The following is a 20953-nucleotide window of genomic DNA, read 5'->3' as shown; positions in this document are numbered from 1 at the left end:
TTCAGTGGAGGTGGTTGATATATAAATGCACTGCTAGGACTCATGATTGTCTATCATGCTTTTAAAATAACAAAGTATTTACCAAAAAAAAAAAAATTATGAGAAATAATTATAAAAAATGAAACCTCACCCTAGGAGCATTGTAATTGCAGTAATTAGAGTTTCACAATTATTATCCAGAATTAGAAAACAGCCAGTGCTAATAGTGTTAATAAGCACACAAAAGACTAATTTTTTTTGAACGGAGGCAAAGTTGACAACCACAGAACAGATGTGAGACAAACAGGGGAACAGAGGTCACCATAGGGTGGCAAATAGCCCCTACTCCTGCATGTGTGCCTTCACACTACCAAAACAGCTTCTCACCAACATCTTTGAGGAGTGTTGAGCTTTCCTGATAGCCATCTCACCCTCCTCTGGATGACTTTCTCACCCTGGAGCTATCAGGGATGTACCTGCACAGGGAAAATGAAAGAACACCAAAAGTTGGCAGCTTAGCTGATCCTCTGCTTGTTTGACTGGACCTGCAGTTGACCTACAAGGCACTGTCATCTGCTTTGCTGCAAAAATGTTGATGGCTTTGATTCTTCATGCTTAAAAAATGTGGGGTCTACATGGCAGTGAGAAAACCCATACAGTGGTAAAATGTAGCAACTGACAGGGAAGGAACATCTCCTTCGGTCTGACTGGTTAAAAAACTCTCTTTGTTGTAAGATAAAAATCTGTCAGAAAAAGCGTTCTTCACAAGAAAGAATCTATATGGTCCCAGTCCTAAGCAATCATATGTGCTTGGTCCTTGAGAGCTCAGGATGTGCAACCTTGTTCAATGCTCAAGAGACAATTCTAAAGAAGATACAAATGTGTTTCCTGAAAAAAAAAACAAAATCCAGAATTCTTAATTACTTTCAGATTCTCCTTACGGTATGTTTCTGTTATGGATAGACATCAGACATCCAAGAAAAATTGTCAAGTAAAGTCCTGTCCAAAAGCTCCTCACTAAAAACATATTGCTAGAACCAAACAAAAACTTCATAGGCAATTCCAGCAGCACGAAAACTAACCCTGTGTGAAATTCCCAACAGACTTACCACCTGTTCTTAGAATAAAACAGCATTCTTTTGATACAAACCTATTATGAAGTTCACATTAATGTATTTTAAAGTTTTGAGAATCTTTGTGCAGAAGAGCCCTCTAATGAATGAAGCTGAATTCAGACTGTATTTAAGATTCAGATCACCCATTACAGAGATACTGCAGAGGTTAAAACAGAGCAACTCTTTAACACGTCCAACAAATAGCATATTTGTATTTAGTATAAATGGAAGAACACTCTATATAATTGAAATTGCCTCTAAATGTGATAAGCTAAATTACTGACATTGGAGTTAGTTCAGGAGACTGGCGTTAGTGCTCCCTAGGCGATGTGCCAGAGCGTTTATAAGCATACTACTGACAAAGGTTTCATTTAAACTTTTCTCCTGAAAGAAAGAAAAAATAGTTTGTACATGAGAGGAAGAAAGCTTGCTGTATTAAAACCATCCTTGCCTCTATATAATTCCGGTCTCACCTTCAAAACCTTATAAATACTGTCATTCCCCATCTAGACATGCTTTCATTCTTAAGCACGTTTCTCTAGAAAACCTAGGACCTGCTCTTAAGGTAAATACCTTATTATGTATTTCATGGTTTTGTTTTACTTTCACTGTAATTCCAGTATCTGTTGTTGGATACAGTAGAGATTATAGTATTACAGAGTATCAATGAAAATAAAGAAAACAATTGTAATTTGAAATTGTTTTTCATCTTTCAATTCAGTGTACCCCTCTAGTAGACAAAAGGGATTTCAGCTTTCTAGACTTCTAGCCAGAAATAACAAGTTGGCATTGTTCCATTATGTGCAGAAGTGGACGAGCCTTTGGGGGGAAAAAATGGCTGCTGTTCTTTGGGAAGGAAAATGAAGGACTCTTGGCAATCGTCTAATAAAGATGTCCCTGGATTAGCAATGTTAACATCACCAAACAGGACATCAAACTATGAGTGTTCAGCACTGTCCCACGTCGCCCACAATAGATGTGGTTTCAGTTCTCGGTATTTCGATGCTTCTTGTTTCCAGTAAAAGCTATGCCTCAGAGAGAGTTAATCAACTGAGGTTAGTGCCTTAACCTTCATTAGTCTGATTGAGGTGATACATTTTGAGAAATGAATAAAAGCGGTGTAAGGATACACACACTCATGGACCCCATTGTTGGACTAGCTGCTCAAGTGCTGTTGAAGTGTGGGATGCAAATAAAAGTGCAGTTTGCAAAGAGGTCTTCAAGGTTTCCCTTTGAAATGCCATGACTAACAAAATGGCTCCATCCACTGTAGGGCTGTTCACCTCAGCAATCTTGTGAAATGAGTCTTTCTGTGAGGGAAGAAGTATCCTGGGAACACCAACACAGTTTGGCTATATTCAGTAGGGTAGCACGTAGAGCTCTCTAACCTGACATCAGATGATCAGGTTTTAGAGTCAGAAACAACCAGCTAACTCGGCAGTGCTCTGTAGTTCAACTTACGGCATGATTTTGTTCTTGGAACATGTTCTTATGGCATGATTCAGTGCACAGGCTGTTCATCTCAATGCAGGCACATCAGGTTCTCGGAGCACAAGATTTGAGCAGTGTGCCCGTGATTTCACAGTTTTGTACAGGATTAAGACAGGCTTTGAGGAGCTCCAGCTAATCCTGTAACCATTCTTCATCTTGGCATGGAACCACCCTTCTTATGTGCTCTGTGCTCAGCCCTTCTTCCTCCAGGGCTGTACTAAAGTGCACTGATTTACAGTCTTTTTTGATAACCAGCAGGAGACAGAATTGCCTAAACATAAGCAGTGAAATAGAAGCAATCCATAGTCTTCTGTTTTTCTAGCAGATAAAGGCAGGAACACTACAAACAACTTTACCTTGGGTCACCTTTACCCTAAAGCAGTTCTCCCAGACTAATTCCATTTTATGGCCCAAGTATGGTCAACTCAAGCTGCCCGGCTGATGGTATACTAACAATATATGCAGTTTTCATGAACAAACGGATTGCATTTTTTCCCTTGGGTGGAAAGCAGTTAGTATCCAGATAGCTAACTCTTCCGGGCAGAAGCTGAATGAGAGGGCATCCACTGGGCAGCCTAAGATAGTAGCGTTGGGGCAGCTCAGGGCAACAGAAGGTGTTGAATGATATCAGCTCTGTGTCACTGCTGGAAGAAGTTAGGCTGGGCAAGTAAAATCCATAGAGATCTCTCACCCTGTGGGAGCTGTGAACCACAGGAAGACTTCTGGCTACCTTTTGTACAGACCCATTCATCTGCTGGTGCCAGACAGTATTTTAAATGTTGTATTTCTCAATTCTCTTCCATACCTCATTTAGAAAAGTATAAAATGAAGTATAGATCAATTAACTGACTCGCTCTAAAGCAAAATGGAAAAGAAAGAATTGGATTTTATCTGCAGTCAAAGGTGGGTTTGTAACTAATAAAATGTTCTTCATAGCAATACACTTTTGTTTGAAAAGTATTTAAATAAAAATACTTCCAGTTATTGGATGTTCTTTTATTTCAAGTCAGCCAAATAAAAGTATATGATGTTATCCTACTCATATCTGCAAAACCTGTTAAAAGTTTTCACCAGTGAGCTCGGTTGGCTATTTCATTTTATACCCTAGAGGTTTCACTTCAAAATTTATGTCTGGCTTATCATCATTACTTAGTTTGGGATTAATTTTAAATTAGAATATATAATGCTGCTCTTCAGTAACGACAATCCTTGCAGTGCATAGCCAGTTATACCACCTTTTTGCTGAGACTATTTCAGAATCAAAGGAAACTGGAAACTGAATAATCATTGTTATTTAAACTGTTCTGTAGGAACTGCAAAGTATTTTTCACAGCCAGCTCACATATTAATTCTGTAATATTCCTCCTATTCCAAACCTCTAAGTAAATGAATTACTGTCCTGGCTTTCATAGTGCCTTTAGCTAAATGTGCCACATTGCCAAATGGCTAAATATACAGCTTCGGAAGTCACAATCTGTGTTCATTATCTGTCTACTGCCTGCATTGTTTGTTATATTTAGAAGTAGCAAGAACAAGTTTCCACCTTCATTTTTAATTCTTATTTTCTCACATTAGACTATTTTGCTGGGGGATGGGGGTGGGGAGAGGTCAAAGCAGATAATTATATTCTCCAGATTTCTCAAATTATTAGTAAAATAAACATTTGGAACAAATGGACGGTGTACCTTGGGATGAATAGATTAAACCAGAGCATTTTCATTATGTCTCTGGCAATCACCCCTTTTATCTAATCGTGTGATGAACATCTGTATTTTTTGGCAGTGTGTTCGGATATAAATGTGGGGTGTATCTGAACAAACTCCCAATTATAGTTCTGCTCAGATGAGATTTCAAAATCATGTTTTCTACTTTGTGGCCGATATTTACTGTTATGGTAGCAACTGTGTGGAAAAAAAATCTAATGCACTTAATATTCAGTTCTGGATTCATATATCAATTATTTAGCTAAACCTTCTGGTGGTAGATTTTTTGTAAAATATGTATCAAATGTTTGTGAAAAGGGAAAGAGATTCCTAATGACACAGTAGCTAAAGCTGTGCTAAAAAGAAAAAATGAACAAACATATGTTACCAGCAGTGTTTCTCATGTTTGATGAGAAATACCATATTCTATTTTGCTGCAGTTGTCTTTCCCTGTACAAATAAGGGCCTTGGTCCAATAAACATTTCTAAGTGTGAGTTTCATTTACACTGTTTACTCTACTTCTTTCTTTAAGACCCTATCGTATTTACTTGAGTTACCTTAGAGGAGATAGGAGACTGATCTTTAAGCATTTACTGAACTTTTGGCTCATCAGAAGTCCACAGAGTTCCCACGTCTACAGCACAGCACGTGCAACAGCATAACAGAACAAGAGCCAAAAGCATTTTAAAAAGCCAATTTTTTTTTTTTTAAAGAGAGAAAGAAAGAAAAAAGTTGTGTTTTATTTTTTCCTTGCATTGAGTGAATCATCTACTGTTGGTCTGTGGCTATGACTGCAGTTCTGGCACCTTTCCCACAGCTGTTACAGCCCCTATTCCACTTGGGAGAGCTTTCAGGAAATTGCGTTGTCATGGATCCTTCTGCTCTGCTCTGATCTGCTCCGTGCCCCACATCCTCTGTGCTGCAGAGTATAAAGTCCCCTGTGGGCACAAGCTGCACGAGGCACAGAGGGCTATAACTTCTGTGCAGCATCCCCCAGCGCTTACCTAATTACTCACTGGATCATCTTAAATAAGGTTTTAAAAAAGGTGGAAGCAAATCCAACACTTGAGAAGAAGGTGGGGACTACTGTGCTCTTCTAAATCAGTCTTTCTAAATGTCCCCAGTTCTTACTCATAATCCAGACTGTCTAGACTTAGCAAGTTAGAAACAGGCATGTTTTCCATCAAGGCTGAGCAATTTAATTCAGCCAGAGCTTTTTTTTTTTTTCCCCCAATTGTTTATTTTACTAAACTAGAGCTGTTTTGCGGATGGCAGGCACCCATCAGAGAGAGACAAGTCTAAAGTTAGCAACAGCGAGACGTGCAGATGAGTAGTGCTGTTACCAGGATCACGGCAGCAGCTGCTTCCTTCAGACGTGTGCTGGCCGGGTTTGTGTGGTTCAGGTTCCACCTATGGAAAGGAGAAGGGAACAGGCAGGAAAAGGCAATTAGCTCCAGAGACACAGTTCTCACTGGGCTACTTCAAGCCAGAGGCAGTATGAATGGCCTTGTTCTTCATGCAGAGTCAAGAAATCATCTTTAGTCATAGGTGGGAATTTGAAAGAGTTTCTGGCAGTGGCTGTAATGGGTCATTTTGCTAGCCTAAGGGATTTGAACAGTGCGAATTGTGTGTATTGTTTTAACAAAACAGACAAAACAATGAGCAGTCAGTGTGTTTTGCTTAGCTTCTGTCAGAGAGTTTTTGGAAATACCTCCAAACAGGATAAGATCTGAAAAGATATCGAGTAGATGCAACAACAGATAGCAGTAGCAGCTACTAACCTGCTTGCAGCAACATTTAAGGCTTTCAAACTGGATGTTCATTGCTTATAGCTGGTGGATGTGCTTTAGAGGTACCTATGTGCTTGTCAGTGGTCCTGAGGTGTACGGACTGGGACCCTGGAACTGCCCCCTGGTGTTCTGAGGGGCTATAGTGGTTCTCCTGGTACGGGAGTGCTGAGTACCATGATGACTTTTCCTGTGTCCCACCTTGAAGATTTTCCATGTGGAAGGTAATTCTACTTACTGGTGTTTGCAAATTGTCCTGCAACTGTGCTGAACACCGGATTAAATATGAAGAAAAATACAAAGATTTTTTTTTCTTAGCCAATACCAATGTGGTTATTAGATCTGAAGACAAGCACAGAGGAAAAACCTGCTTATTGCTGTCTGAACTTCACATCTGCTCTCTAGGAGCTTCCCAGTAGGAAAAAGCTGTTGGGATACTTGTATAATTTTGTGATAGTGAAACAGGCCTCACAAGCAGGGTGTTGGGCTAAACCCTTCACAGATGAAAAGGACCCGAATGTGGTGCTGTATTCTTCCATCTCTTCAGTCAGTTCTATTCCAGTTTAAATTTTATCCTGGTAAAAAGTCAGAAAAACAGTCAGAACTACCGACCCTGTCCTAACCAACTTCTAAGGTTACCATTCATTGTTAGTTTAACGTAGGAAGGCCTATCTTCTGTCCAGACACTAAAGAAGGGTTGTGGGTGGTGGTTGGTTAGTCACTGGAAACAATTTCTGATAAAGCCATTTCTCCTGCCTAGCAAGACCAGGTTCATCTCTGCATGATTTTTCATATCCTGAACCTGGAGTTCATGTAAACAAGTAATTTTATAGACATGCTTTATGGTTTTCTCTGTGTGTTTATATGCATATACTTCAGTTTTAGCTTTTATTCAGTTTTACTAGGCTAGACATGATAGTAATCAAAATATTTTGGCATGAAAATAGGTTTGAAAAATACTTTAATAGTTCTGAAGTTCAATGGTTTTTACGTTTGTTGTTTTGGGTTTTTTTGCATCAGTTTTCCATGCAAAATTTGAAGTTAGTTTTTTTTGACCCAACAAATTTAAGCATATACTTAAGCAAACCAGTAAATTTACATGTACTGAAAGATCAGTTTAAGTTTTTTTCTTCAATGAGAGAAAGAGAGAAGACACTATGCAGCAGATGTGTAGCAGATGCTACTCCTTGCCCATGCTGCACTACTGGACAATGGCCAGGTGCAGTGATGATAATATAGCTATTACCGTGATAGAGCAGAATAAAACAGATATATCAGCAGTGTGTTAGCTTTCCCACCCAGCACCTTGTCCACCCAAATGAGAAGGAGGAGAAAATTCTTAACTGCATAAAATATCTGCATCAAAATATAGAATCCCCACAAGGATCCACTTCTGAAAGTAGTACAACTCATGCTTCTTTTTTGTGAAGTCCATCCCATCTAGATCACACCAGAGCTCAGAAAATCTTTAACACAATTTACACAAGCCATCTTTTTCTGTCTCTGACATGGACTTGGAGGTATTGGTGGATGAAAAACTGTGCATAGTCTGGAAACGTGTGCTTCCAATTCAGAAAGCTGACAGTATCCTGGGCTGCATAAAGAGACATGGCCAGCAGGGCAGCAGAGGGGATTGTCTCATGAGGCCCCACCCAAAGTACTGTGTTCAACTCTGTGTTCCCAGTAGAGGAAGGACGTGGATCTGTTGCAGTGGGTCCAGAGGGGGACCACAAGAATGATCAGATAGCTGGAGTACCTCTCCTGTGAAGAAGGGCTAAGAGTTGGAGTTGTTCAGCCTGGACAAGAGGGGGCTCCAGGGAAACTTCAATGCGGCCTTCCAGTACCTAATGGAGGCCTGCAGATAAGCTGTATAAGGCCTCTATCAGAGAGTGTAGTGTAAGTGACAAGAAGTAATGGTTTTAAAGTGAAAGAGAGTAGGTTTAGATTAGATGTAGGGAGGAGATTGTTTATGCCAAGGGTAGTGAGGCACTGGCTCAGGCTGCCTCTGTCTACTGTCTACTGACTCCACTGTCAGGGAATCTGTGGATGTCCCATCCCTGGAAGTATTCAAGGCCAAGCTGCATGGGGCTTTGGGTAACTTGATCTAGGGGAATGTGCCTGCCCATAGCAAGGGGGGTGGATCTAGGTGATCTTTAAGGTCCCTTTTGTCCCAAACCATTCTATGTTTCTATAATCTCCATATCTCAGGATAAATTTGTCAAGAACACAGCTCTAGAAGCCAACTGAAATCAGCGTGTGGGAAAGGGGGTCATCTCACCTAACCTTAGCCATCAAAAAGCCAAACACCTAGTCTAAAGCAGGTGTCTAAACTCTTATCATAGTTAACAAAAACAAAGGCACTTCTAGGAGGTATTCATCCTAGTCATCCTTATTTGAGCTAAATGAGATGACACCTGCCAACAGTGTTTGGGGCCATCTAGGAAATCGGTGTTGAAACCCAGAAATGAAGTTCATCTCTTGACTTGGTGTGTTGAGTTTTGCCATTGGACCTCACAGTAGTTCCTTTGGAAAATTAAGAAAACAGATACTTCTCTAACAGTAGAGAAGATCCATCCTGTCTGAAAAACACATTTTCATTTTAGGATGTAAGAGGTATTTTTGAAGCAAATCAGTACCTAAAAATGTATGGGAAAAAAAGCTTTTCACATTAGCTACCCTTCTGCATGTTTACCCCCAGTTGGAAAGCATAGGAAGTGAGCAGTTTCTGTAACTGAGTTATGCACAATACAAATACTTCTTGTGCTTAATACAAATTCACCTTACTGTACTAATCGCAACACAAATCTCACCTGCAACACAAAAATGCTGTATTAAAAAAGAGCTGCTGTCCCTTAAACAGGAATTACTTCTGTGTGTAAAAAGTGTGATGCTTTTTGCGCATGGTCCTATTTTAAAATGTAAATCACTGCAAAGAATATAGAATAGATTCAGCACGAACCTTCTAAAATAAATGAACCTTAATTTCTTTTGTGTTTTTAAAGGTTAAATGCTGCAAATACTGGCCAGATGACACAGAGATATATAAAGACATTAAAGTTACCCTAATAGAAACAGAGCTCCTCGCTGAATATGTGATTCGAACATTTGCAGTAGAAAAGGTAAGTATCGACATTCACTTTTCTTTAGTACGGCGGTAGCTGCTTAAATAAATGAACACATTCAGCAAGGGAAAGTTAAATTTCTGACCTGTTGTGCGGGTTTTTGTAGCAATTTTTTGGGTAAACGGCCAGCGCCCTCTTATGGTACATCGTGTTCTTCTTCAGAGGCAGCCGCTCTGCGTTTTTCCATCAGTCCTGGCCACTGCCTGAGTTAGAAAAGTGATGTTCCTTGCCCAGCAGAAATCGAAGCCTCCCTCCCACCAATCAATTGAAAAACACATTCGTGCTGTTTTCCCATCTTAAGCTCACTGCAATCATTTTCTGTCTGTACTGGAGGCTGCAGGCACCATTATTCAGAAGCCCATGGATGTGAATCTGTTGGACCAGTGTGTTCCTGGTCAGCAGCGAGACATTTTTGAAACAAACTAATCTGTCTTTTCAAAGCATTTTCGTTTTTAATGCGGAATCCATCTTATGTAGAGTTCCAATCAGTGCATTGCATTGCTGTCTATCAGAACAATGCTATGATTTGGTGCTCACTTGATCTTACAGCTCTCTCAAACAGCTTATAACGTATGGATAGCATACAGTTGGTGAAAGAGTAGCTACTGAAAGTGAAAACAAGCAGGGTTATTTAATGTGGAAGTGTTTGCCGTGTAGTGCCAATTCACATTTTTATTCACCGGTTTCTTTAAAGGACAGAGGTGTTTTTATTATATCCATCAAGTCGTATTTGAGTTGCAGAACAAAGAGGAAAGGGCCCCTTTAGAAGACTTGATATTCCTAATGGCATATTGAAGTAATGTTGCCTCAGTATCTACATGAGTAATCTTTAAACTAATTGTGTTAGAAAACAGCCTTTGATTTAGTTGCAGTACCTGGGATATACTGCTGCTCTCTAACAATGAAATAGTATTCAATTGGTGCTGAAGAACTTAAATTTTTTTGCATCAAAGAATCCTGCAGCCAGGTAGATGAAACTACCAAAAAGATGGCCCAACAGGGTCTCTGTACATACATCCTCAGTAACAAAGGAATTTGTTTTCCTCCTGTTTTATTCTTCAATCTAATACTTAAATATGCATCAATACAGCAACCTGAGGGTAATGATTATAGAATTATGCAGTTTGAATGAGCTGAAATATTGTATCATGTTTACCACTATACATACAGTACATTGAGTTTGCTCAAGTCTGTTGTTTCCTTGCATTTGGATATTTTTAATAAACAGATGAGAAAGGGTGGCTGTACTTTGAAGTAGATGAGGCACTCATTGATTTCTATTCTGCAAATTCTAAGCCATGCTTTGATGTTAGCTTTTCACTTCTTAACTGGAACTGGAAAAAAAGACCTAGAGGATTTTACAGTTGATATAACCAAACTGTCTTGAATAAATGCATTAATACAGATAGAGCTAAAAGACGCTAAACATTTTATTTCTCAAAAAAAAAAAAAAATCTCCATCTGAAAAGGTTTCATTTAGACACTGCTTTTTAATAGTTGGTAGTTTTTTAGTAAGCCTCTGAAAGCAGTGTCAGTGTAGTTTGAGTAAAGTGCATTTGGCTTTACCCTATTTTCCATACGTTTTAACTCTTTTTAACTGGAGGAGTAGGGTAGCGCAATGCAGGTTACCCAGAAATGCTATGAAATCATCATTCTTGGAGGTCTTCAGGGCTCAGCTAGGCTATGCCACTGTTCTGGTGTTGGCCAATGACCTATTCTGACCAAGAGGCTGGAGACCTCCAGAGGTCCCCTTTTATCATCTTTCCTATTTTTGGATCAACATTTTCATGCCTTCCTCTAAAATAAAATTTAGAAGTTGCTTAATTTGGAGATAAATTGATTGGTTCTTTTTTTTGTTGTTGTTTTTTAATAACTATTCAGTAATTATGGAGAAGTGGGGGGATCATACAGAGAAAATTGAACGAGAATTTACACTCCGTTTCTGGAGAACACTTTCCAGTGTTGTACACACAAGCATTTCCTGGAATTACAGCACAACAGATAACTCAGATGAATTACACAAGTAGTAACATACAGAAACACCATAAGTATTTGTTGGATTAAGGTCTACATTTTTTAACATCCTAAGGTTTATTAGCCATATACACCATTTTCTGTTTATTTCAGCTGAAAGAGTGAAAAATGTGATCTTTCCAAGCTGAGCATATGCTTTTATGATTCATGCAGTTGTGCTGCTATTTTGAGTTTTGAAACCAGCAGGGAAGCTACAGACATGAAAATCATTCTTTTGTGTAGGTATAATAAGCAAATTCATTATAAAAGTACCCCAAATGCAAAATCTTTTCTGAGTAGTCGAGTGTTACCAACAACGATAGACAGAAATACAGTCAGCATGACAGACAGCATTTTCAAAAGTAACGCAGAAGATACACAGTACATATTCTCATCTGTGCATCACATTATTTTGGAGGGACTTTTTGTATTTTGTAAATCACTTGGAAATCGAGACTGTCTACATCATGAAGAATGTGTGTAGGGTATTCTTTTTGGTCCCTGATTTCTACAGTCATGGCATTGCTTTTCAGAATGGAAACTTCGTTTCTTGAGGGATTGTGGGCAGTTGTTATGGGCAATATGAAAGCATTTGGGACATGGATAGTCCACCTACACACAGCTATTTAGAGATTTGGAGGCCGTGCCTATATTAGCACAGAAAAGTCTGTTAACTAACATATACTAAAATCCTCAGAGTACAAAGACCAAATTGTATTTGAATGCATTTTTTAGACAGCCTTAAAATACAAATTACTTTGCTTCAGTATGTTTCAGAATTGATCTTTAGAATATAAGGCCAATCCCGTTGCAAGGATGTGATCTCTTCAGTGTACACCGGTGCTGCACACTCTCTTTATCTTCTTCCTTGCCAGCTTTTCTATGCCACTGTTTCCATGAGGCATGAGAATGGTTATTCCCCTAGGTAGACCTGAGTCTGAGCTCCAAGGTATACCACAGCTCACTCCACTCCAGTTGCAATGACACGGCCAAGATTTCTCAACCATTAACAATCCCTGACTCTTTTAGCTTCCATGCTAGCAATAAATTAGGGAGTTTATATTACTTTATTACACAAAGAAAATTACACCTTTTATATGCAAACAGGAACAAGACAGGAAATACATCTTTAAGAAGAAAAAGTGTAAACCACTGGTTATTAATATCATTGACATTTAGTCCAGCCTGGAGATGATATGTCATAATTTTGCTGTTTGCTTATGAAATATGTATGATGGCCTCTGGTGTGTAGATTTCTAATGAGAATAAAATACTGGTAGCTACATTTTTAGACGGGGAAGAGGAAATACAAGCACTAAGAAAATCATACTTCGCATACACACCTTTAATATTCAGACTGCTCCAGAAATTCACATGGGAAATTACTTATACGATTGGCTCATTCATACCTGTCTCACCATATCCATGTCCTTGCAGACTGTGGTAAATCACTCAAAGGGTAGGCATGTAGAGGTCTACACAAGCGGCCTCTACAACAGGAGATGCAAAAAGGCTCTCATTACTATTCAGCTGTTTCTTTCAGACCAATGAAGGAGACAAATGATAAGGAAAATTATGCTGAAATTCTAGTCCCTGGAAGTCAGCAGCAAATCTCCTGTGGAGAGTAGTCGGGGAGCAAATTCATCAGTGCTAAATGCTTATGGCCTTGCTGTTGACCTGTTTGTTGATCATGGTCTGCTTCTTAAGGTTACAGTCTTCAAAGCCACCTAGTGCTTAACTATGGAGATAGTGTCTACCTTGTTGCTTGACATTTCTAAACAATCGAGTGCTAAATCACTGTATTTTCTTGTAAGGCTTTGAAATCAGTTGATACATGACCTGTGAACTTGCTCTCCAGCTATCGTAAAGCTCTCCAGCAGTCTTGTCCAGATACAATTGTTTGTGGGGGGTGGATGTTTCTTGGCAGAGCTCAGGCTTTTAGAGCTACATTCTTATGATGTTTCTTGTCCAATTTCTTTCATACTCCACCTTGTTTTTCAACCCTGGCCTTTTGAACAGAGAGGTGCTCATGAGATTCGAGAAATTCGTCAGTTTCATTTCACTGGTTGGCCAGACCATGGCGTGCCATACCATGCGACAGGCCTGCTGGGATTTGTGCGGCAGGTCAAGTCCAAGAGCCCACCAAACGCCGGACCTCTGGTGGTTCACTGCAGGTAGGCAGAACACAGATCCCTCTGTTGTGTGGTCCACTGAACTCAGAACATACTTCTGCTTCTCATATCCCATGTGATCCCCGCACGAGTTGGTGAAGCCACTCTGAGCACAATAACTTTTTACCTGACATACAAAATAATGGCCAAGCTGATTCTGGAACTTTACATTTTCCAGTGAACTGATGGATATTAACTGTGCTCTTCTTTTACTTTAGTGCTGGTGCTGGCAGAACCGGGTGCTTCATCGTTATTGACATCATGCTAGACATGGCAGAAAGAGAAGGTGTTGTAGACATATACAATTGTGTGCGAGAGCTTCGATCTCGGAGAGTTAACATGGTGCAGACAGAGGTATTGTTAATCTTCTGGATTACTGCCTTATGCTTTGCAATGAAAAGTATTATTCTAGCCCATAAAACTAGAGCCCTTTGCTATAAGCCCTATCCAGGAGGTAGTTTATATTCAGCGACACGCAGAAAAATAATGCACACAGAAGCTTGTGGAACCATTGCCCAAACAAGGCCACCGTTAAGTTGCAATGGTTTGATAAAAAAAAGAAACTCATGAGTGTTTCCTATTTAGAGAGCATTCATTCTGGAGTGCATCTTATTGAGGCTCAGTTATGTGATAAGTCCAACAGAAATGTGCAAAGGAATGAGGAAAACAGGAACAGTCATGGTTTTAGGACATTACTATACTTCTGTTTGTAATTTTAGCTAGCTCCAGTTAATCCTTCTAGATTCTTTTCTAAATGAATGGGATGAAGTTTTGTGAACTGCAGTTGTTCCATCTGGTCTTTCTTCAGTGGGTGTAAAGTTAGTGAGAATTAGTGGGCTAACCATATTAGTCGTTATTATTTATTTACCAAGTTACTAATAGCATGTACTCTCTGTCAGTAATTATTTTAATTGCTTTACCAGGAACAGTATGTATTTATCCATGATGCTATCCTGGAAGCCTGTCTTTGTGGAGACACATCTATACCAGCTTCTCAAGTTAGGTCTGCTTACTATGAAATGAATAAACTGGATCCTCAAACTAACTCCAGCCAGATCAAAGAGGAATTTAGGGTAAGTTGTGGCTAGCCATACCTAGAAGCTGTACAATTCAGCTATACAAAGGCTTCTTATTATTTAGTGCTGGCCTATAACCATGTGAATTTTGGGCCAGCCCTGGGGGATGAAAGACTACAAAAGAAAAAAAAAAGAGAGTATAACCTGTCACTAATTGCTATTGAGTTACACTAAATCAACAAAGAAAACAATGGGATAGTAGTAAGATCTTTTCACTCCGAGGATGTATGTCAATTCCCTCTGCTGTCCTTGTTCCAGAAAACTGGTTTCTCTGCATTCGTCTTTGAGGTTGTTTTTCAGACATGTTTGCTTCCAGGATTCTTGCTTCCAAACCCCGCTGACTGTGATTTGTTTTCATTTCTCTTCATTGTGACTCCTGCTGAAACTGACTGGTGACTTGATCTATTCTTAAATATTTTGGGATGCTTTCACTGCTGTGTTAATTTCTCTGTTGCATTGTTTACTCTTTTTGAAAGACGTTAAATATGGTGACTCCGACGCTGCGTGTGGAAGACTGCAGTATAGCACTTTTACCACGAAATCATGAAAAGAATCGCTGTATGGATGTCCTGCCTCCAGACAGATGCCTGCCTTTCCTCATAACGATAGATGGGGAGAGCAGCAACTACATTAACGCTGCACTGATGGATGTGAGTCTCCTCCACCTCATTAATAATAAGAAGGGAGTAAGGAGCCCTCCAAACTGAGCGGGGCCAGAAAGTGGAGTCAGCACAAGGCTGAAATCCTTCTAGCTTGTTTTCCAAAAACATGGCACAAAATCTTTAAGCTCCCAAGTACGTTTAGGATCACACATATGTTATGTCAAAGCCAAGGTTCCAAAGCCATGCTTAGAGAGCAAGTCAGGGAGTTTTGATGAATTAAATGTGTCTAGATTTCTCCCTAGTGCTTGAATTTCTAACCATCTGGCCTAGGAAAAAATGAGTTACCTATTAAGACACTAAGACAGTTAAATGGGATAATACAGTTTGCAGCAATATTTCAGTTCCCTTTGTTTCTAATTTAAGAAGTAATTAACAAAAAAATAATTGTCTGTCAGCACAAGATAATACACAAGCCATTACTTCAGTCTTTCTGTTTATTTCTGTAGGAATGAATGGTTCCTCTTCATGTGTGTGTGCATTTTTTTCCTAATGCATCTCAAGTAATTCTAATCCTGCTAATAGAATATCAGTAAAAAGACACTTAAACCTCCTTCAGAGTGTAGATATTTATAGCCCATCTTTGACAATTTAGAGCTATAGTAATTACGGTTGTCACACACACATAAACAACACGAAAGCAGAGGTTAGAAAAGAATGAACACATTGTAAGTGGCCTTTTTGAAAGGTGAAGCTAGAGTAACAACAGTGTATAGCAGTTGTTGCATTTCTTTCCTTCCGAGTTCTCAAAGCGTTTTCCTAAAATAAGCCTAAATTCAAAACTCTCCTGTGAAAATAAAAGTGTAGTATCTTTTTATTGATCTATGTAGAGGAACTGAGGGCAACAGTTTAAGTGACTTCTCTTGGTTCTCACCATAAGTCTATTATATGCTCATACTAGGACAGTGCTTCCCTGATCTGCAATTTACAATTTTGCCGTTACATACGTGGTCTTGTTACTGGAGGGTTCAGTGTGGTTTTGTTCTGTGAATTAAGTACTGCCTCAGTATTTGCTTTGAAAACACTTGATTCTTGAAACACTTTGAAAATGCTTCATTCTTGAGACAGTGAGCTGATTCCAAAAGTGCATCTGGGCCAAAGGCTCCAAGGCTCACTTTCCATCCAAAGCACATGCAGTATCCCTTCAGTGAAGGATGAAAGCAGGCATTTGTTCTTCTCTCTAAACTTTCAGTCTCACATGGGCAAGGTACTGAATCTCTGTGTGAAAACTGCACCTCTGGCTGAGATGCAGTTGGATCACCTCAAGTATGAACACTTAAATAAGCTCACTTCAAGAAATAGGGGCAGCCAGCACAGTTTTCATTATTCAGTATCTGGTTGTTGAAGGCGTGTAGAGGCCTTCCCGCTCTCCTTGGAGGCAAGGGCTGCCCCTGCCAACATTTGCCCTGGGATGGCCACACTGGCCTATAACACTCGGGAGGACCGACATGAAAATGTGAGTACAAGATTCACAATTCAACTGTTCCACCAACAGCATAGCTAGCAATGTGCTCTGACTGAAAAAAAAAAAACCAAAAACGTCAAAATGTATCCCCTGGGTATCTTCCCTTCTGTCAGATAGACCAGAATGTGAACACTGTTTCTGGAAAAATAAGTAGATGCTTCCTTTCATAGGAATAATTCAAATTAACAGCTCAGTGCAGATGGCCAAGATTAATCTGTCCATTAGCAGCTCAAAACAAAATTGTTGCTCAAAATTTTGTAGGAGTCGCATTGGAGGGAAAAACCTCAGATGATTTTATCCTATGCCTGGGGCATAAAATAAGTTTCATAAATATAACATCAGCAGAAGTTATAGTCAGTTTATTAATTTTCAAGCATATAAGATCTCAGAAAAGAACTGAAAATAATGTATAAATGATATGGAAAATAGAAATAATGTTTTCAGTCCTGAAGTTTTGAGAGCATTACTGGCATTCTACTAAATGAGTTGGGTTTTTTTTTTTCGTCTTACCATTCTTCTCTAACCATCACTTGTTATTTCTTTGCAGAGCTACAAGCAACCATCAGCCTTTATAGTTACACAGCATCCATTGCCAAATACTGTCAAAGATTTCTGGAGGCTGGTCCTAGATTATCACTGCACTTCAATAGTTATGCTGAATGACGTGGATCCAGCACAAGTAAGTCCAAACGCTTCTGTCTGACAGAGAAATGCCAGTGCCTCAGCATCGCAGCACGTGTGTGTTTCAGAACAGCTTTAGGATGTAATTAGTTGTATAAAACAACATTAAATACTCACACATTAAAAAATTGATTTGTAGCTTGCGGATACGCATAGGGAAGGAGGAATAAATCAGAGCATCAGCAGCTTCTCCACCAAAATGTTAATGCCCACACACATAAGTGCATGCAACCAAAATTTATTCTGATAGAAAAGCATACTCTGAGAAGAGTTGTTAAAAACCAAAACCTTTTGGTTGTAGATTTTTGACTCAAGTCTGAAGCACGCTCATGGCCAAAAGTCACAAGCAGAAGCCAACAGCTCCTCATTGGTTTGAGTGAGACAGGTCGTTGACCTTAGTCTGCCCGCAGGGATGGGTGTTCCCAGCCTGAAAATCTGTGTTGTCTTTGGCACAAGATTATGTTGTTAGGAGATAAGAACTGAACAATACTGGACACTAAGCATCCTCTGGATGAGCAACAGGACAAAGGAACATATAGGGGAATGTAATTACCTTACAAGAGTTGCGCATGCTGTACATGTTCTTTAGAAAATTGGAAAACCATACATACTGGCTTGGCAATTTAATCACTAGCATTAATCACTGAGCATCCCAGAGCCTGGCTTGCAACTGTGCAACCCCAGATTTTTGTACAGGGATGATTTCTTTGTTTTCAACACAGTGTACCAGCCCTCTGCTGGAATAAAGTGGTGGTAATCTGGATCTTTAGTATTTGCTAATTATTGAAAAAGATAACATCAGTGGTTATTTTTTTACAGCAGATTGCTTGTCATTTTTGTTCTTTAGATGATCAAGAATCTTGTAGCTCTGTTGAATATTTTTCGTACCCAGAAAAATGTTTTCTTTATTTCCTTTTAACATGAAGAATTTGTTTTAAAAGCATACTAATCTTCAGTTTGGTCTTTCAGTGGGAGTGTAGGAATTCCACACGCTGTTTTAAAGACTTCGCTGTCTACAGGGAGAAAAATAGAAATGAAAGACAAAACTTTTATTCATGAGTCTGAGATTATTTTCTGAGTGAATAAGGAAGGACTCAGGGGAGTCAGACTGCGAGGGACTGGTGAACAGAGTTCTTTTAATTTGTGGGCTGTGTTCTGAATTTACAATAGCGCACAGCTATTTCAAGCATTTATTAGCCTCACAGGCTTTTAAAAGCTATTGGGATATGCAGTTAATACACCTGCCTCTGCAGCATGTTAAACCTTTTCCCTCTAATGTGAGTAAAAATCTTTTCATTAGGAATAAATCTGAAAACCCTCAGAGCAAACAGGAGTGGAGAGAGGGCAGAGTTTATTAAAAACACGCATTACGTTCAGATCTATTAATAATTACTGTTATCATTATTATTTATGTATATATGAAGTGTTTACATTTCTGTTTAGATATTACAATTCATCTGGATGGCTGCGCCCTGTTGGGAAATGAAATTCAGCCCTTCAAAGTGGCTCTGACTTAAAGAGAGTTGCTGGCATCACACGCATGCAAAATGCTCAGACCTAAATGCTTTCGGATTTCTTTAGAACTTGAAAATCTTGGCTTCCAAAAACAGCTCTGGCAAACTGCTCTGTTTATTATCATCTAAGCAGTTTTCAAAGATCTGTTTGAACAGTATTGTGCCGTATATTTGAAAGACACATACTAAATTGTGCATACGTTCAGTGATGTGAGCGCTGGCATTTGCATTAGTTGCATGCATGTCAGTATTGTATTCTGCTATCCTGCACACTAGTGTATTTCATAATAAAAAAAATCATGTAAGATTTAGGCAATATTTGGAAAGCAATTTGCTCAGCAGACTGAATCATGTGAGGATTTTAAAATAAATTAAAATATATTTTCCTACTTGAAAATTCTGTTCTTAACTTGTTAAAGTGAACCCCAGCAAAACAAACTCTGTTCTCTTTTTAATTGATGTAGTAAATGATTATGTTTTCCTAAATGTAGTCATCTCCAAATGGCTTTTTTTGAGGAATAAGTGTTATAAGAAATGCAAAACAACATCTGGAGGAGATGTGATTTGTCAACTCTGCTCTGGATCACCAACAGCAATGCAACAGAATGAGGACCACAGCTGTTTTACCAAATGAAATGAAGTTCCAAATACGAGATCAATGGTTCTGCAAGCAAACAAAATTTCACGAGTTCATGCTTAATTTTGGTGAATGCTTGCAAAAGCTGTCTGCTTGAACTACTCTAGGTATCCCTGAAGATAAATCATTAGGGTTTTTATGGAAGAAATTGATAAGCAAAATATAGCTTCAAATATCTCCAAGCAAAGTGTTGTTTTAATCTTTAAAAGAGAGAGGATAATTGGTTCCAGGATGGAGCCATCGTGGTTTTATTAGACAGTAAAACTGCAGGATAATGCTAATGCTGCTTTGTGATCTTTAGATACCTGGAAGTAATGTTATCTGAGCACTAAGGGATAAGTACCATTTCCAAGTGGTGTTCATAAGATGCAATTAAGCAGTTGCTGAAAATGTAAAACAATGCTGCTGTAATATATGAGGGCTGCTCTGAAAGTAATGCCTCCTATTCACATCACAATGGATGTGAACACAGTGAGGGTCAAGTGGTGCATTTCAGCAGTGGCAGCAGTGACACTGGGTCACTGCTGCTGGTGCACATTTTGGTGAGCATGGCATGCAGGCTCTCATTCATTGCTGGCAAAAATGCAGAGCTACTGGTGGTAATTGTGTTGAAAAATAGCGTTTTGTAGCTGAGAATTTGCTATGTCAGATAATTTTATTGTGTATTCATTTATAATTTCCATGGAAATAAATAGAAGGCATTACTTCTGGAACAACTACATATTTAATGCCAATATCGCCACTCACAGATGAGATAGCCGTGAAAGTTAGATCCTGAGTTTTGAGACTTGGTGAACTCCTTATAGTACAGAGCCCACATTCTGATGTAGCTTATCAACTTTTTTCAGACAGTTGAAGATACCAGGCCTTTGGTCTTAGGCTCTGTACTTTCTCCAAGATCTGGTAATATTTGACAGCACCCCCCTGTCCTGTCATAGCATATTGTAGAATTGATGCTGAGCGTCGGAAATATGTTTCTCCACATGGCAAGCAGAGCAGCAAGCAATAACACGTTCAGCAAAGTAAAAAGGCATTTGTTGAAATTTGTTCTGCTCAGGTAAAATCAGAGAGCTTGAAAATAGTGAAGGACAGTGCACTGTGTATTTCGTATAGAAACTGTGTAAGAATTTCTGCAATAAAAGTAGCACAGCGTATCTAAAAATATATATTGAGGCAGCATTAAATTGAAAGTAATTAACTGTGCTTTTTGTGTTTGTAGTTGTGTCCTCAGTACTGGCCAGAAAACGGAGTACACAGACATGGTCCTATTCAGGTGGAGTTTGTATCAGCTGATTTAGAAGAAGACATCATCAGTCGGATATTCCGAATTTATAATGCAGCCAGAGTAAGTATGTTACTTGCAAGACAATTCTGCCTCAGTGATGAAGCTGACACTATCCAAGTCACAAAAAATAGAAAATTGAACTCACATAAAGCTATTCTCATTTTTCAGCCTATTTATAGAATCATAGAATCATTAAGGTTGGAAAAGACCTCTAAGATCATCCAGTCCAACCATGAATCCATGCCCATCCCCAC

The 20953-nt window shown here is 39.1% G+C and overlaps 1 protein-coding gene across 12 annotated transcripts in view; it reads left to right on the top strand.

Moving 5' to 3' along the window:
* PTPRM (protein tyrosine phosphatase, receptor type M) overlaps window positions 1-20953 on the top strand; it is a 458835-nt gene that overhangs the window by 428652 nt on the left and 9230 nt on the right. For all 12 annotated transcript variants that reach the window (XM_015282551.4, XM_040695587.2, XM_015282550.4 and 9 more), the window contains 7 exons: window positions 9079-9195; window positions 13231-13385; window positions 13601-13736; window positions 14306-14455; window positions 14935-15108; window positions 17130-17261; window positions 20634-20759. In XM_015282551.4, the coding sequence (XP_015138037.2) occupies window positions 9079-9195; window positions 13231-13385; window positions 13601-13736; window positions 14306-14455; window positions 14935-15108; window positions 17130-17261; window positions 20634-20759 (990 nt within the window). The remainder of the gene's footprint in view (window positions 1-9078; window positions 9196-13230; window positions 13386-13600; window positions 13737-14305; window positions 14456-14934; window positions 15109-17129; window positions 17262-20633; window positions 20760-20953) is intronic.

This window comes from Gallus gallus, chromosome 2 (assembly GCF_016699485.2).
Source record: "Gallus gallus isolate bGalGal1 chromosome 2, bGalGal1.mat.broiler.GRCg7b, whole genome shotgun sequence".
Taxonomy (NCBI): domain Eukaryota; kingdom Metazoa; phylum Chordata; class Aves; order Galliformes; family Phasianidae; genus Gallus; species Gallus gallus.
This window is presented reverse-complemented; position numbering and strand designations above follow the sequence as displayed.